At 40.0% G+C, this 17841-nt stretch overlaps 2 protein-coding genes across 10 annotated transcripts in view; one reads left to right on the top strand and one right to left on the bottom strand.

The window, feature by feature from the left end:
- Window positions 1-32: 32 nt before the first annotated feature.
- TAF6 (TATA-box binding protein associated factor 6) lies at window positions 33-12869 on the top strand. Of its 3 annotated transcripts, none has more exons than XM_074311562.1 (16): window positions 33-145; window positions 275-451; window positions 6273-6473; window positions 6646-6732; window positions 6895-7048; window positions 7552-7608; window positions 8732-8851; window positions 9099-9244; window positions 9412-9489; window positions 9614-9715; window positions 9824-10006; window positions 10188-10262; window positions 10437-10562; window positions 11353-11526; window positions 11645-11842; window positions 12298-12869. In XM_074311562.1, the coding sequence occupies exons 3-16, from the start codon at window positions 6318-6320 to the stop codon at window positions 12676-12678; spliced, it is 2037 nt and encodes a 678-aa protein (XP_074167663.1). In that variant the 5' UTR covers window positions 33-145; window positions 275-451; window positions 6273-6317; the 3' UTR covers window positions 12679-12869. The 3 variants fall into 3 exon arrangements, with proteins under 3 accessions (XP_074167663.1, XP_074167664.1, XP_074167665.1); XM_074311563.1 differs by having other exon boundaries at window positions 73-149; XM_074311564.1 differs by lacking the exon at window positions 33-145 and having other exon boundaries at window positions 305-436.
- Window positions 12725-17841, bottom strand: part of AP4M1 (adaptor related protein complex 4 subunit mu 1) — a 10211-nt gene continuing 5094 nt past the window's right edge. For 6 of the 7 annotated variants that reach the window (XM_074311573.1, XM_074311572.1, XM_074311568.1 and 3 more), the window contains exons 8-15: window positions 14733-14799; window positions 14561-14614; window positions 14252-14358; window positions 14062-14156; window positions 13897-13941; window positions 13620-13670; window positions 13347-13458; window positions 12725-13210 (exon numbers count right to left, since the gene is read on the bottom strand). In XM_074311573.1, the coding sequence (XP_074167674.1) occupies window positions 12998-13210; window positions 13347-13458; window positions 13620-13670; window positions 13897-13941; window positions 14062-14156; window positions 14252-14358; window positions 14561-14614; window positions 14733-14799 (744 nt within the window). In that variant the 3' untranslated portion in view covers window positions 12725-12997. The remainder of the gene's footprint in view (window positions 13211-13346; window positions 13459-13619; window positions 13671-13896; window positions 13942-14061; window positions 14157-14251; window positions 14359-14560; window positions 14615-14732; window positions 14800-17841) is intronic. The other variant, XM_074311569.1, reaches the window with a different exon arrangement.

The following is a 17841-nucleotide window of genomic DNA, read 5'->3' as shown; positions in this document are numbered from 1 at the left end:
CCAGACGGGGAGGGGCCGCGCAGACTCCGAGAGTAAAAGCGCCGGAGCTAGCCGCAGGCTCACCTGCAGCGCAGGCGCAGAGGCTGTTTACTACTGCCCAGGTCCTGGCTGTGGCGAAAAAGGACAAAACGGGAAAACGACTAAAGTAGGTAGCGAAAAGAATTCCTTTTGTTCGAGGGGATGTGGAAGAGACATTTATGTGGGAGCTTTCGGTGGAGGAGGATTTTTCCAGGTTGAGGAGGTAGGCTCAGGGAATTTCCCTTGACCCTGCCAGGACTCGTGAGGAAGGGTAAGGCTTCGCGAGGACCAGCGAAGGAGGCAGTCTTGAAATCCTGCTTCCCGCCTCGTCAGCTGATGTTGGAAGCTGGTGAAGAACCTGAGAGAACACACTGTGAAGTTCCGGACGGCTAGAGATACGTCTCCAGGGGCTCGATAGGCAAGTGACGAATAGGTACGGTGGTCCCCAAAACTTACTGGGGGCTCCCCTCAGGGTACTCGATGAGTGCCGGGACTCTACGCGTGCGTGGGTAGGGAAAAGCTGGGGTATTTATTTTTCTTTGCCCAGGAGGTAAGGGGGAGAGCGGTCCTTTTGGAGCAGCGGGGAGAGTGGGAATGCCTCGTGGCCTGTGCGAGGAGAGTGGGGACTCTCGGGAGTCGTTTTCAGAGAAAATACATGTAGGCCTCGGCTTTGGCAAAATTGCTTGCTGGCACTGTGGCTAGAGAAGCAGAAAGACCAGCAGTCAGCGCTGCCTCTGAGACACCCGGCAAGTTTCACCTCTTGGGCCCTCGGTAACTTTATAGCACGATAGGTGTCGTGAAAGTCCTGGCTTTGGTACTGAGAGTTCCGAGTACCGTGAACTCCTAAATGAAGCCCTCAAACCAGACGTGAGATGTAACTGTCTCAACTAGAATGACTTTCTTCTCTTCCCCTCGATCACCTTTTTGTCCCTCACCCCTGTAAGAGAGGGGGGTGAATTTTCTCGTTTCTTCTTTGGATCAGTTTTGGTCACTCTAATCACGTAGCATTCTAAAAAAGAAAGCGTGAGCTTTTTACATATTTGGAGTTGACCATTTTGTACTGTGGAAAGAACATACAATTGTGCTCATCTGTCCTCCCTAAAGGATGTGAAACTACATGGCTTTTTTTTTTGTACCGAAGAAATTTAAAAACTAAGGAATTGTAGAGCCTGGTTGTTGATTATTGGGCAAGAATGCTTATTGTCTGGACTGCAGAGAACACTTGGGAAATATATGGGATAGTCACCACAAGTTGGTGTTAAGTCTGGCTAAGGGGGACTCAGCCCTTTCCTAGTTGGAAGGCTAGGCTTTTAGTTTGTTGAAATGATCCTGTTCCCTCTTCTTCAGTCTGGGAGGTAGTGTCAGAGAAGAGATCCCCAAATGGCACACCTGGGAAAGCTTCTGAGAAGCTTAGGGTAAGGATTTGGAATTTTCCTGAAAAAGTGCAGATCTTTATACTTATTTTGAATTGCTGCTGTGTTCAGCTAAATTAGGTGGTAAGAGACAAGAGGTGCTCATTGGGGAATTTTCTGTTCCCAGTGAATAGCAAATTCAAGGTAGGGTTGGAATGGCCTTTCCAGTTCGGCTGCCAAACCCAGCAAAGAGTAGAGTAGTGAAAGGGCCCAGGTACTTAGCTGTACTGAAACATGAATTGTTGAGACCAGCTTAATGGCCTCCTTGAGGAGAAGGTGACAAATAGGTGGGTACTTCAATTAATGAAGTCAGTTTATTGATCTGACAGCCAGGGTTTATGCTATCCTTACGATAACACCAGATGTCTCTAAGCTACACGATGTATATTCCACTGTTACATTCTGGCTACACGTTAATATTAAACAATAGCTAGCAATAACAATTTGTATACTGCAACATTATAAATTTTCTAATTTGTGGTGCCTTGTTCCCATTCCATGCATTCATCACCAAAGTTATTTTGAATTTATCTAAAAGATGTTTTCCTAGTGCTTAAATGTTCACATAGGTGACTTCCAGATTTATTACATCTTTGTGCTAGCAGCATTTGTTTGATTTAATATATCAAAAAATCCTACTGTCTACTTTGGTTGCGGAAGAGTGATGAGCCTGCTGCAAATCAATCCACAGTTGCACAGAGAGTATGTTACCCCCTGCATAGCTTTTTAGGAGATCTGCTTGCTACTAGCTCTCCATAAATTTTGTCTATTCTCTGGGCCCACTTTTCTCACTCTGAGGTGTCATGGTAGTATCACTTAACCCTGTTTGTCCCAATTCCTCATCTGTAAAATGAGCTGGAGTATCTTTTTCAAGATCTTTGCCCCCAAATGGTGAGCAGCTAAGTAATAAACTAGATAGAAAACCAGTCCTGGAATCAGGAGGACATGGAGTTCAAATCTGGCTTCAGACATTTGACACTGATTTATGAACCTGGACCAGTCATTTCACCTTGATTTCCCTTCCCCCTAACCCCCCCCCCCCCCAAAAGAAAACCCCAAACAGAGTCACTGTAGTGATACGGGAGCCATCTGCAAGTGGCTGTGGGAGGTCTAACTCAGACCTGTAGAATGGATCTCTTCAAGTGAGAGGATGATAATGATACAAGGAGAAAGGCAGTTGCTGTTCTGACCTCTCTTCTTAGAGGCTGCTGTGTTGTCTGACCTTTCTCCTCTTCCCTCTTGTCTCCAATTTATTTCACTTCCAATCCATAAGGAACATCTTCGAAGGCTACTTTGCAACTCTTTCAAGTGTTATGATCCACAGCTTTGGAGGTTCTCAGAGAATTGACCTTCCCTTTTACTTAGGCATGGTCCTTAACAAGTCACAAAAAATCAGACAAGGAAAAATTGACTTAACTGCAAGAAACCATGACAAGCACTGTGCTAGGTGCTAAGAACAGAAATATAAACATGAGAATGCCCCTGTTAGCTGTGAGTTTAGTTTTATGGGGCGTACAACATAAATACATACTCTATATACATACTTTAATACCAAATCTATACAAAATAACAACAATTTGGAGAGGAAGAGTGGAAAGACAGACTAATTCATTACATTTTGATTGGAATGCTTGTAGAGTGTGAGTGTACTCTGCAGTATCATGTTATAAATTGCTGCTTGACTGTGAAATGGTTTAAATTTCAAATAGAAGAGTTTGTGTATTCGATCCTATAGGCCATAGGAAGTTACTGAAGTTTACTGAGCATGAGAGCCATGGGTTATACCTATGCTTTAGGAATGTCAGTTTGGCAATGATGTGGAAGATGGTTTGGAAAAGAGAGAATGGATGTTGGGAGATGAGGCAATTTTTGTTTTGTCAGCTTAGTAAATTCTTTTATATTTTTATATATAATGGAGAAGACCTGAACTAGGGTGGTTGTAATGTGAGAGGAAGGCTATCAATCATCTTTTAATTGCCAAATTCTTTTCCCAGTTCTCATTCTTTTTGACACCTTGCAGCCTTTTACATAGTCATAGCTGATACAGATTTTGGAGACACGATTCTTATGGTCCTCCTCCTATCTTACCACTCCTTTGTATCCTTCACTTGATTTTTGTCCTAGTCTAAGTCCATTAACTGTGGGACATGACAGAACTGTCTTGGACCTTTTGCACTTCTACATTATTTCACTTGGTGATAACAGTTCCCATGGATTCAGTTATCATCTCTATGCTGATGATTCTCAAATCTACTTATCCAGCCCTAACTGCTGACCTCGAGTTTAATGTCTCCAATTATTTAAATCTTGAATTGGATGTCCAAAACTAAACTACTTATCCTTCCTCCAAAAAGCTTCTCTTCCAGATTTTCTCTTACTACCGAGGACATCATCATCCTCTCAGTCACTCTGGCTCACAATCTGAGTATCTTCAACTCCTCATTCTCTCTCACTTCATCAAATCCAGTCTGTTGCCAAAGCCTCTTGCTTTTACCCTAGTAACATCTTCCACTTATTTCTTTCTCATCTGACACTATCACCCACTCTACTGCAGACCCTTATCTCCTTACACACAGAATATTGCAAAACTGATTGGTCTGCCAGCCATAAGTCTCTCCCCATTCTAGCCCATTCTTCACTCAGCTGATAAAGTACAAATCTAATCATGTCACCTCCTCCCCTACTCAATAAAATTCAATGGTTTCCTATTAATCAATTAATAAATATTAAATGCCTACTATGTGCTAAGCATAGGAGATAAAAAAAGAGGCAAAAGACAGTCCTTGTCCTCCAAGAGCCTATAATCTAATGGGGGAGGCAACATGCAAACAAATATGTACAATATGAGTTATATACAGGATAAATAGGAAATTAACAGAAGACAATAGAATTAAAAGATTGGGAAAAGCTTTCGGTACAAGGTGGTATTTTAGTTGAGACTTAAAGGAAGCCAGGGAGATCATTAATTGGGAAAGATAGAGCATCTTGTTCACAGAATAGCTATGAGACTGGTGTCATCAGATTCACATCTTTATTCATGACTCTCAAATCTTCACATTTAGCCTCTCTCTTCTCTCACCTTTTATTATGACACCTTCAACTGTCTGCTGGCTATCTCCACCTAGATAATGTCCCATAGGAATCTCTAAATTCAGCATTTCCAAAAAAAAAAAAATAATTTTTTCCAGTAAACCAACTCTTCCTGCTATTTTTTCAACAAGTACTATCTAGAAGCATTTAGAGCTCAGTTGAGATTATGTTAACAGTAAGTAATGAGCACATTCTTGGGAAAATACCCTGTGTACTAGGATTTAGTAGGATATAGATGATGGACCTGCAAAGTAGACTGAAGATTATTGAGAAGAGGAATGATATAGAGAAGTGTCAGAAAAATCCAGAGAGGAGAATTTCTAAGAGTGAAATGGTTAGTAATATAAAAATTGTGGGAAGGTAAAAAAAAGGCACCATAAAGATTGAAAAGAAGCTTGTTGAAAACATTGCTAATCTTGTCCTGAGCAGTTAACAGTGGAGTCAGAAACCTGCCAACAGGGGATTAAAATCCAAATGGGAGATGAGGAAATGGAGTCAAAAGACTGATGACTAGCTATTTCTAGATTTTGGGGTTTTTTTAGACTGGTTAAAAAAAAAGTTTATTATTGGCATTAGGAAGTTAGCTTTTGCTATGCATGAATAGATAAACTGACTTCCTTGGTGGCAAGGTAAAGTTTCTTAGCTATTTCTAGTTTAGTTGTGAAAGGAGAGATTTGGGATGATAGCTTAAAGTGATGGACGGGGGTCAAGTAAAAATTTTTATGGTAATTTTTAGGTAATAGGAAAGGAGCCAATAAATATTGGAGAAAGGAATGATAGACATTGGTAAGGAAAAGGACCCCCTCAATCTTAAGAGTGGAGCAAAAGAATGTTAAGATTATTAAATCTGAGAAATAGAAGCACAAGATGGAAAGTCTCATTTTTTTGGTAAGTGAAATATGATTTGAGGTCCTTCGATTAGAGGTTAGGATTTAGGGTTTGCTAGTGTGCTGAGAAAAGGTTTGAAACAGACACTGAGGAATTCACTAGAAAATCACAAAGTACTGATGCAATAACAGCTTGGTTAAAATTATTTAAATACCTGGATGACCCAGTCCAAACATGGGTAAGAGTTAGGGATGGATATATTGGAATTTTGTAAACTCTTTGAGAGATATTGGAAATAGTTGAGCAACAATAGAACATTGAAGGTAGGTGATTCAAAGGCTAAGGATATTAACAGTGTGGTCAAATTTTAAAGGGAGGAGTATGAGGATAAGCAGGCAAGGATGGAAGCACTGGAATTTGAGGTAAGAGAAATTTCATTTATGGATTGTGGAGGCAATCAGCAAGTGTTTATTGTGTAGAACACAGGTTACTTTTCTTCAAGAACAAGTCTCATTGTCTTAACTAAGGTGATAAAGTGTGAAATCACTTTAGAAGGCCAATCTTTCTCCATCCTAACAAGTAGTTTAATGGATTAGCAAGTAAATTTATATACATGTATAATCTTTTTGATCCACTACAGATAAGTTCCTTGAAGGTAGGAAGGAGTCATCTTTGTATCTCTGGCACCAAGCCTTGCACATAGGAAATGTTTAATAAGTAATGAAAATTGTATTTGCCATTATCTTTAGCCCTAGATAGAGCTTTTGGAAAATATTTTACCTTAGCACCTAGTGTCCTTTTTTGATTCTTTGGGTCTTTCCTATTCTTTGGTTCAGTTCCCAACACTCTGAGGTTATTATTTTTTTTTCTGGCCCCCTGCCCTGTCTTCTCTTTCTAATCTCAATTTATCCATCTCTTTTGTAGGCCATTGCCCCTAGAAGGGGTTTGGAAGAGGTGCCAAACTCCAGCATGGCAGAAGAAAAGAAACTGAAGTTAAGCAACACTGTGTTACCCTCAGAGTCAATGAAAGTTGTGGCAGAATCCATGGGAATTGCTCAGATGCCTGAAGAGACCTGCCAGCTATTAACAGATGAAGTTAGTTATCGTATTAAGGAGATTGCACAGGTGAGTCTTGGTTTCTCAAAAGCCAGTATAGTGGGGGATTTTTCTTCCTACTCCAGTGAATTCTCAAATGTTCATGGTCCAATGGAACCCTCAAATTTTCCACTCCTAAATATTGCGTTGAATTGGCTGTTTTTACCTTCTGCGATCCTGGTTGTCAACCTCTTCCCTATAGGATGCCCTGAAATTTATGCACATGGGGAAGCGACAGAAGCTCACAACAAGTGATATAGACTATGCCCTGAAATTGAAGAATGTTGAGGTACATATAGAAAATTGAGCCAGGGGAGGTGGTGGTAGAGAAACCAGGCTGCATTGGGGAAAAAGTAACTTGGGGCAAAAAAGCTCCACTACTTTAGTTTTACTGTTTCCTTCTTTCCCTGTCTCATCCTAAGTCTCTTTATGATCTGTTTCTCTATTTCAGCCTCTATATGGATTCCATGCCCAGGAATTCATTCCATTCCGGTTTGCCTCTGGTGGGGGTCGGGAACTTTATTTCTATGAAGAGAAAGAAGTTGATCTGAGTGACATCATTAACACTCCCCTGCCCCGTGTCCCCCTTGATGTCTGCCTCAAAGGTAGGAGGGGGAATAGGTATTTAGAAGCATTACAAGGGAATTTATTAAAGAGAAGTAACTTGGGAGACCTGATCCAGTTGAGTATTAAGAGATGACTCTGGGGAGAATGGTGATTGTGACAAGGAATGAACACTATTATCAAGTCATATGCCAATGGTTTCTTGTGCTGTGGTAGTGAGCCTGGGTTCTCAAAGGACACTTCTATGGAGGTTGAGCTCAGCAAGGTACTGACAAGCTGGAAAGGCATGAATGGTCTCCAAAGATCAATCTAGACAAGGTTGGAAAGACTTCTCAGTAGATTGTATACAATGTAATTAAAATTTTAGCCATAGCAAAGGCCATATTACTAAGTTACCCTGGAATCTTTGTTATCTTTTTCTTTTATCTTTCCACAACTTTTACATTACTAACCATTTCACTTTTAGAAATTCTCCTTTCTGGATATTCCTTAACACTTTAGGTCTTGCTGAAGTGATTAATTAAGACTTTCACTTCTCTCCCAGCTCATTGGCTGAGTATTGAGGGTTTTCAGCCAGCTATCCCAGAGAACCCACCCCCAGGTAAGCTTTGTTTCATTTATTCCCTGCCCCTTATTCTCTATTCCCTAGCCCACCCAATCTTTTTTTTTTTTAAATTTTGGTAATAACTTTTTATCTTCAAAATACATGCAAAGATAGTTTTCAGCATTGACTCTTGCAACACTTTGTGTTCAAATTTTTCTCCTTCCCTTCCCTCAATTCCTCTCCCCCTAGATAGCAAGTAATCCAATATAGGTTCAACATGTGCAGTTCTTCTAAACATATTTCCACATTTATCATGCTGTACAAGAAAAATCTTTTCAAAAAGGAAAAACATGAGAGGAAAAAAAGCAAACAATAAAAAAGGTGAAAATACTATGTTGTGATCCACATTCACTCCCCATAATTGTTTCTCTGGATGCAGATGGCTTTCTCCATCACAAGTCTATTGGATTTGGCTTGAATCACCTCATTGTTGAAAAGAGCCAAATCCATCAGTTAATCATCACATAATCTTGTTGCTGCTGTATATGATGTTCTCTTGGTTCTATTCACTTCACACAGCATCAGTTCATAAGTCTCTCCAGGCCTTTCTAAAATCCTGCTGATCATTTCTTATAGAACAATAATATTCCATTACATTCATAAACCACAACAGACTCAGTGGAGTCACTGCTAAATCAAAGGGTATGTAGTTTGATAGCTCTTTGGACATAGTTCCATATTGTTCTCCAGAATGATTTGATCAGTTCACTACTCCACCAACAATATATTGCTGTCCAGTTTCCCCACATCCCCTCAAAGTTGTCTTAATTTGTTTTTTATTTAATAAGAGCATTTTTTCATGACTAGAAATGGCTTTAATTTCATCTTCTGAAAATTGTTCATTTTGACCATTTGTCAATGGCTTGTAGCCTTATAAAATTTGAGTCAATTATATATTTTAGAAATGAGGCCTTTATCAGGACCCTTGAATGTAAAATCCTCCCCCCCATTTTCTGCTATACAAAAACTTTTAAATACAAACAAAATCATCTATTTTGTATTTCATGATGTTTTCTAGTTCTTTGGCAATAAATTTCTTCCTTTTCTACATCTTTTAAAATCAGGTATTCCCTGACTCAATTTTACTTCCTTTTATTGCTCATTCCTATTGGGTCCCCAGCCCCCAAAGAACAGCAAAAGGCTGAAGCCACAGAACCCTTGAAATCTGCAAAGCCAGGACAGGAAGAGGATGGACCACTGAAAGGCAAAGGTCAAGGTGTTGCATCAACTGATGGGAAAGGTCAGTGAGGCAAGATGGAGGCTAGAACTCCGGTGTTCTTATTGTTGGTTTATTAATATTAGGTGGTTGGGATGACAGGGTCAGAAACTGGACAGTAGTAGAGAAAAGGATCATCATGGTTTCATAACTTCAATAGATTTAAGGGAAGATGGGTAGGAATTAGGTCTTCCCTTGGTGCAAACTGGGCTTTACATAGGAATCAAGACCCACCTTATTGCTATCTTGCCACCTTCCTACTCCCTACCAGGGAAAGAAAAGAAAGCTCCACCCCTGCTGGAGGGTGCCCCACTGAGACTGAAGCCCCGGAGTATCCATGAGTTGTCGGTGGAGCAACAGCTGTACTATAAAGAGATAACTGAAGCCTGTGTAGGGTCATGTGAGGCCAAGAGAGCGGTAAGACATCATTTCTTAAGAAATGTAGTTCCATAAAATCCTAGAGATCTTTTACCCTTTTCCAGGATTATTTTCCCATTTCTCCATTTTACCCTGCCTCACCTGCTCTGCTTTCAGCCCTTCCATTTCTTCCTTTGCCAGGCTATTTACTATCTTTTCCCATACAGGAAGCTCTACAGAGCATTGCTACAGACCCTGGACTTTATCAGATGCTGCCAAGATTTAGCACTTTCATCTCCGAGGGGGTAAGAGGGATGGATGGATGGATGTCATGAGAAGAGGTTTGAGGACAAAGGGTAGAAGCTAGGAGAGAGAGGCTTTAGTCACTTTTGATGTCCTATAAACTCTTTCTCCCATCTCCTCTCCTAGGTACGTGTGAATGTTGTTCAGAATAACTTGGCCCTACTTATCTACCTGATGCGAATGGTGAAAGCTCTGATGGATAATCCAACTCTGTACCTGGAGAAATACGTGAGTAGGTTCCTATCAGCATTGCTCCTTCTCAGTAATTCTTGCCCTTGTTACTGGAAGGTGCAGTGATTCCAGTACACAAAGATCAGTTTTGTCTCTTCCACCCAGGTACATGAGTTGATTCCTGCTGTAATGACTTGTATTGTGAGCAGACAGCTGTGTCTTCGACCAGATGTAGATAATCACTGGGCACTCAGGGATTTTGCAGCTCGTCTAGTAGCTCAGATCTGCAAACATTTCAGCACAACTACCAACAACATCCAATCCCGGATCACAAAGACCTTCACCAAGGTATGTGTATTTGTGTGTGTGAATGTTTCAGTTCACTTCTATAGCCAAAATTATCTCCTTAGGATAAGGAGTAGGGAATTGTAAGCATGGCTGATAGAGACCAGATTTGGCCTTAGTCAAGACCCTGTTTTTGTCTTCCATTATTTATCTTCCTTGCTATTTTAATATTCCTCCCTTTCAGAGCTGGGTAGATGAGAAGACTCCCTGGACTACCCGTTATGGCTCTATTGCTGGCTTAGCAGAACTTGGACATGATGTAAGCTACTCGGGGAGAAAAATATAAAAAATGTTTTTAAAAAATATATAAATATATAAAAAAATATTAAAAAGTGGAGCTTATTGGAGGAGAAAACTGACAGGGAGGGGATGGTTAATTCTTATAGTATGGAGTAGCTTAACAATAATTTGATGCTGTTCCTTATTTTTCTAGGTGATTAAAACGCTGATTTTACCACGGCTTCAACAGGAAGGTGAGCGGATTCGAAGTGTTCTAGATGGCCCTGTACTGAGCAATATTGACCGGATTGGAGCTGACCATGTGCAGAGCCTCCTTTTGGTCAGTGAATGAGCCTTCTTTTTTCACCATGTCTTTGAAACACACATTTTTGATTCTACCTGTAACACATTTAATTAGAACTGAACCTAAGGCACCCTGATTCAGCTATTTCTCTTAGAACATATTGCCTATTATCTCCTAAACTGTGATGGTCAAACTGATTTAATCTTTGGTTCTAAAAAGGCAAAATTTCCTCCTCTGGCAAAACAAACCCAATTCTAGACATGACCTGGCCTGTATTAAAAATAAAAACCTTTTCCAATTCATATAAAATCTGCAAAAACTTAGGATTCCTTGGTATAACATTGGCAAATCAACTCAAGTAGGTCTACAAATGATAACCCAGGAATAGATCCTCTAATAACTGACATATATAAAATATGAACTTTTGGAATGTGACCCATTTGTAAATTAAGAACTATCTGTGTCGGTATTTTCACAGCCAAGAAATGGATATGATGACTAACTAGAGTAAAGGTTCTTCATCTTTTGTGTGTGTGTGCACGCGTGCGCATGTGTGTCTATTTGCTTGATGTACCTTTGGCAATCTGGTGAAGCCTGTGGATTCCTCAGAACAAAAGATGCCAGTTATATTGAAACATAATTGTCAAAGTATTAAAAAAAATAAGTTCACAGATCCCAGTTAAGAATTCTAGAGCTAGAGAAGTGTATGAACTATTCTCCTAATAGCATAATTAACCTTTCACACTTTATAAACTTAAGAGGTTTCCTACCTATTCCATGCTTTTCACCTGTATAATGGTCTTATATACTTCAATTGTCTCCACAGAAACATTGTGCCCCAGTATTGGCAAAACTACGGCCACCACCAGATAATCAGGATGCTTTTCGCACAGACTTTGGTTCCCTGGGACCTCTTCTGTGTTCTCATGTGGTCAAGGCCCGGGCCCAGGCTGCCCTGCAAGCCCAGCAGGTTAATAGGACCACACTGACCATCACACAGGTCAGTAATTACAGGATATGGTTGGAAGAAAAAAGCTCTGAGAAGGGCCTATCCCTCTCACCATTTTTCCTCTCTTGGTGCTCTAGGTTAACAGGTGCTGGTTTTTCCTTCTCTGCAGCCCCGGCCTACCCTGACACTCTCCCAAGCCCCCCAGTCAGGTCCTCGAACCACTGGGCTGCTGAAAGTCCCTGGGTCCATTGCGTTACCTGTTCAAACACTGGTGTCTGCAAGAGCTGCAGCCCCTGCCCAGCCTTCTCCACCTCCAACCAAGTTCATAGTTATGTCATCTTCCTCTGGTGCCTCATCTTCACAGCAGGTATTTGGGGAGTGAGATTGGGTAGAGATATACTACTTGGACCTAAGCAAGAACCCTTTCAATCTTTGGCAGACTAGAAAATAGTTGACTTTGTTTCCTACCCTGTTCAAATTGATCTGTTCCAACATGAGTTTATTCTGATTAGCAGCTTTTCAAACTTCTGAAATAGCTTTAGATTGAGGTTGTTGTGACATAGTATTGGATACAGGGTTTTTTTGTATTTTCTTATTGGTCTTTCTAAGGTTTGTGGGTATTTAAGGGAAAAAAAAATCTTCATAGGAAAGAGGTGAAATGTGAGTGATGGATTGGTATGTAGTAGGCCACATCTGACTTGAGCTAGTTTAGTGGCATAAAGTCTTTGAATAGAACATAAAAGAAGTGAGTGGAATGGTAAAATGGGAGTTGTTAGGTCTTAGAAGAGACAATGCTCACTTAGTTCATCTCTTCTTCTCTAGGTCTTATCTCTTAGCACAGCAGCTCCTGGCTCTGGATCTACTACTACCTCTCCTGTCACCACCACAGTCCCCAGTGTCCAGCCTATTGTGAAGTTAGTCTCTACTGCATCAACAGCCCCTCCTAGCCAAGCTCCCCCAGGGGCAGGCAGTGTCCAGAAATACATTGTTGTATCACTTCCACCATCTGGGGAAGGCAAAGGAGGACAGACTTCCCATGCTTCTCCAGCTCCTCCATCATCATCTTCTCCATCTCCCCTTGGGAGTGGTTCCCTTTCTGGAGGAAAACAGGACAATGGGGATAGCCCCTCTCCAGCTCCTGGTACCCCTAAGGCCAATGGTTCACATCCCTCTAGTTCCAGCTCTCCTCAGCCTACCCCTTGAAGGCTTCAGAGAAAGGCTCCTACAAAATAATATTCTCACACTCAAATACAAATTTTCATTCATTATTACATTTTGGTTTGGGATAAGGAGCATTACTCCCACAAACCTCACCTCTCCCCATCAGCAAACTTCAGATATATATCCCATTGTACAGATTCCTCCCCCTAAATAAAACAGTTCAGTTTTATCTACCTGAGTTCTTAAGTCAAGAAAAAGGACTATAGTCAGAATCTTATTACCCTGCCAGCAATGGTGGAAGGAATATACCGTCGCTATTCCTTTCCAGAAACAAGGTTGACATAGCACTCTCATTTGGGTCTCAGATCCGGATGACATAAGTATCACTGTGGCTTAAGTGTCTCACCCATGTATTTGGGACAGTGTTATCAGGAGTGCCAGGAGCTGTAAGCCGAAGAAATCGAACCTGGAGCCCTGAACAAGTGTACCGTGGCAACTCAAATGAAAGGCTTGCAGGACCTAAGCCCAGAGGAGGGGCTGGGCTTGGGGGATCAGGAAGTCCAGGGACATCCATCTAGGAAGAAGAAAACATGGGTGGAGGTAAAGTGTATTGGAGGGGACAGTGGATACACACTGAAGAAATCAAAGGAACTGAGGATTAGCTTATGGAAATCGGAGTGGGGGGGGGGATGGTGTTTGGTGGTTGTTACCTGGAAGAGACCACAGAGTTGGGAACCACCTTGTACCCGAGGAAGGTCCCATAGAAGCACTCCTTCACCCAGCTCTGCTTTCTGCTCTGGGCTGCTCAAGTCCTGAGATAAACTAGGAATTAAAGAAATATGAAAGGGTAGATAAGACCTTGTTACTCCTAAGCAAAAGCTATTACTGAATAACCCACTGCCCACTATCCAGTTTCATCCTTTACCCTATTTCCCTAGAGAAGTTTGATAAGATATCAATTTGTCCTGTTCCCCACAACTGACCTGGCCACTCCTCGGGGAAGAGGGAGGTGGAGCTTGACATGAAGAGCCTGACTGGAACAATCATAAATGAACAAAGTCCCATTAGTTCTATTCCTCATTTCCCTATCCCTCCTTACTCAAGGCCCCCACTGAAAGGATTGACCAAGATTGCCCCTACCCTTATACAATGAAACTGAATATATTGAAAGAAGGCAATAGGAAGTATATGAGGGAAAAGAAGTTTCAAAGTAGCAGCATATCCTCAAAGGAAGCACTGTTTTACTATCACAGTTCTCACCTCTTTGGAGGTAGATCACACCGGAGTTTCAGGTAAACCTGTAGCCTTGGATAAGGAATAAAGGCAGAAGTGTCATCTTTCCCTTCTCTTTTTGTATTCAGGGTGAGTTTTGTATCATGAATGGGGAGAAAGCTATGTAGTTCTGAAACAGCATCAGTATCTTACCTGCCTAAACCATGATCCCACTGCACAGAGGGAAAGAGCCGGAAGGGGAGAGGGGAGGGAAGATCATCAGAAAGTTGATACCGCATTATAGTCAACTGTAAACACAAAAACAATGTCAGCCTGGTCTTTCTCATATTCCTCAAACCTTCCCACTCTTCCTTATTGTGGAACAAATGCCCCTCAGTCTGACCTCGCCTTGAGATGGCTGCAGCCTAAGAATACGATGGGATTCAAACTCATCCAGTCGAATAGAACCATGAAATGAAACTTCGTCTACCCGTACCCCTGGCCCATACCCTGTAAGAAAAGACACACCCCCCCCAAATAATAAACAGCATGCTTAATACATTACATTGAAAGAAAACTCTTCTACCATGCCTATGCCTTTTGATCTTCAATCAAAATCCCTGTTCTGGACAAATTCTAATAGATACTCCATTACTACCTCCCTATTATAACTATTAGTTCAAATGTATATGGAAGATTTTTAGTGCCTCACCTCTCAATTCTGATTTGCCCACACAAAACTCCTCAGTCAAGCCAATTCTCATTTCTGTCAAAGAAAGGCATATTAGTAATGACATCAACATCCCCTCCAACTCTTTAAGTACCTGGTTCCTCTAACATACTTTACTCCGTTTTCTATATCCCCTAGCCTCCTCACTTCTCACCAGAGCAGCTGGGAAGAAAGCTTTTGAGTCGGATTTCACCTTGCACATCCACCTTCAGCAGAGAGCCCTAAGAGTTTAAGGGAAGGGAGATGAAAAATTAAAATGTTCATAATAGTTTTCAGGTCCTTAGCTACAGAACTATTTTCTCCCTAGGGTCCCAAGTAGAAATTTTATGCTGCTAATGGAACAATAGAAATGCAGAACACATAAAAATATAGGGGGAGGTTATTCCCCTCTCCATCAATATCAAGTGACAACTACTAGGTGATCAGTTAAATGGCAGAACACAGATTTCTTTTCCATTTTATGATTCAACCACAAGGAGGTCCCAGATGTCAGCCTGAGGAGATAAAAGTGTAGTGGTGCTCTGGAAATGGATCAACAGTAGATATTACCAAATGGGACAATTATAGATATGATTAAGCAATCTGGGCAAAAAAGCATGGATGACCCATAGGAAATGACCATAAAAATCACAAAGAACAAAGATTAAAGTTCTTGCTTACAGAATTTAGAAAAAAAATTTGCAATGACATAACGTGTCCTATATTTGCCTTTCCGTTATAACTAATGGATATGTGGAAATGCAGATTTGTTTTTCAAGAGGAGCTAAAGGAAAGCCTTCAGCTTAAGATTTTAAGCTGATTAAGGAAAATGAAAAGTTTCAGGATTTAAGAAGGAATTTTGGATCTATATCCCATAATTGAAATATAGGTGATAATATGGAGTGAAAGAGCTAGTGAACATGGAATTAACAGAAACTTTTCCTAAAAAATTGGGTTATTTGCTACTTCTCATCAATCTCCCACTATGCTAGTATTCTTCAAATCTCAGTTCAAGAACTACCTCCTACATGAGGTCTTTTTAGATCTGTTTTTCTAGTGACCCCTCCTAGAATTTGTCATATATACTGTCACATGCCATATATACATATTTATATGTTGTTTTTTTGCAACAGAATATAAATTGTTTAAGTCATATTTTACTTTTGTCTTTGTATATCCTTAAAGCCTATCACAGAGTAGGCATTAATTCTTGTTATGTTTGAAATAATATGACCATGGAGCTAATGATAGACGATTATTACAGCTTAAAGCTGCACTGAAACTTTTTGGACATAAGAGATATATCTACCTGACATTAAAAATAGAGGTTTACCCTTTTCTTGTTGAGCCTCTCAAGACTTATCAAACCTTGCTACTATTTATTATTCATATGAGGAATAAATAATACCATCAGAAGGAATCTAAAAAGCATATCTAGAGTTAATGAAGTTTCTAGTAACAACGAAGATTTTAGGGGTTCAGGTATTTAGTTATGTGTTTGTTTTTTTTAATCACTAGTGAAGAATGAGAGCAAGCACTTCAGAAGAGAAGGAAATTTGGGAAGTTAAACGATAAAAATTAAGATGGAGTAGGAGATCTGAAATACAGCTTGAAATAAGAATAAGGGTATGCTAATGAGACAGCATGTACCTAACAAAGACTACTAAATTATATATTTTATACACACACACACACACACACACACACACACACACATCACTACACATCTGAAAGGGCTTTAAACTAGAAAACAGAAAATAATGGTCATGGAAAAATAACAGATAGATCCAGTCATGAGAAACAGAATCCAAGGACATCTACTTTTTATTCACTTAAGACTTCCAAGGCTTCTCCTGCATATAGAGGATGTGTTGTACTTTATGTGTAGTACATAAAGGCAGAGACAGATAATACTGCACTGTTCTGAGACCCACGTGCAATAAGAAGCTAGGACTATTTGGTTTGTCAGAAAGGCAAGAAAGGACACAAATGGAACCCTGAGGAGAACAATACAGGAAGAAGTGGAAGAGATGGAGAATTAAGTTATCATTTGTACCACGGAGTTACCTGGTCCTATACCTTTGCTAGCACTGAATAATGTGGATGTATAGGTTCAAGGGAGCAATACATCTAGTGATCCCAAGCTTTTTCTCATGAAAGAAGTTGTAGGTAAGTTTCCTTAGCTCTCTACAGGGAAAAGATCACAGAAAAACAAAACAAAACAAAAACAATTGCTATGAGATTGGTATTGTTGTTCTCTATTTTAAAGAGGAAACAGATTCTAAGATTTTAAATTACTTGCTCCAGGTTGACACAGTTAATATCAGGTCTCAGGTTGATCTCTCTCTCTAATCTAAGTAAGAACTCTTTTCCACATTGTGGAATAATGGAAAATTCTGCAGATCTGAAAAAGACAAGTCCTTTGAGAAGAAGAGGAAGGAGTGAGGAGAAGTTTACATATAGGATTACATATAAACTATTAAAGCCATGTGAGTTTAGCATAACTCTTAAAACACACTATTAAAAGGACAGTTTGTGGATGTTTAGAAGAAAGCTTTGGTCACAAATAATCAACACAGCTTATCAAAGAACAGGTTATACAAAACTAACCTCTATTTCCTTATTTGTTATTACTTGAGAGGAATGCTAGCAACAGTAAAGTATCTGATAAGTCTCTCATGTTATCTTTATGGATGAGATGCAAAGATATGGACTAGATAATAGTTGGTAGATGTAAAAATGGTTGAAAGACTTGCCAATCTTTCAAAGGATAGAAATGATGCCATTTTGGAGGGAGTATCTAACAAATGCTCCAAGCATTTGTCCTTGGCTCTATGTTTAAAATATTTATAAGCTGGATAAAATATTGATACTTATCAATACTTAATCAAATTCATCCAATTAATATGCTGGATGACAAAGTCAAGATCAAAGAAGATCTTAGCAGGCTTGCATGCATCCCTGATTAGATTCACAGTAGTTGGACTACTGAGTGATACTGACAAGCTGGAGATTAATCAAAGGGCAACATGGTAATGAGGGAGCTGGAAAATGGAGGGAGTTAAGAAAAATGAGGATGCTTAACTTGAAAATTTTAGAGTACATGATCATTAGTATCTGAAGGGGTGTCTATAGATTAGGCTTTTTTTTTTTTTTTTTTTTTTTTTGGCGTGGTCCCAGAGGATAAAAGATGGAATCTGTAGAAAGGCAGATATAAATTCAATGTAAAGAAAAATGTTCAGGTACGTGATTTAGTATAAAGAATGATATCACAAACAAATTAG

This window comes from Sminthopsis crassicaudata, chromosome 4 (genome assembly GCF_048593235.1).
Source record: "Sminthopsis crassicaudata isolate SCR6 chromosome 4, ASM4859323v1, whole genome shotgun sequence".
Taxonomy (NCBI): domain Eukaryota; kingdom Metazoa; phylum Chordata; class Mammalia; order Dasyuromorphia; family Dasyuridae; genus Sminthopsis; species Sminthopsis crassicaudata.
Note: the sequence above shows the minus strand (reverse complement) of the source record. Positions and strands in the feature narration are given on the sequence as shown.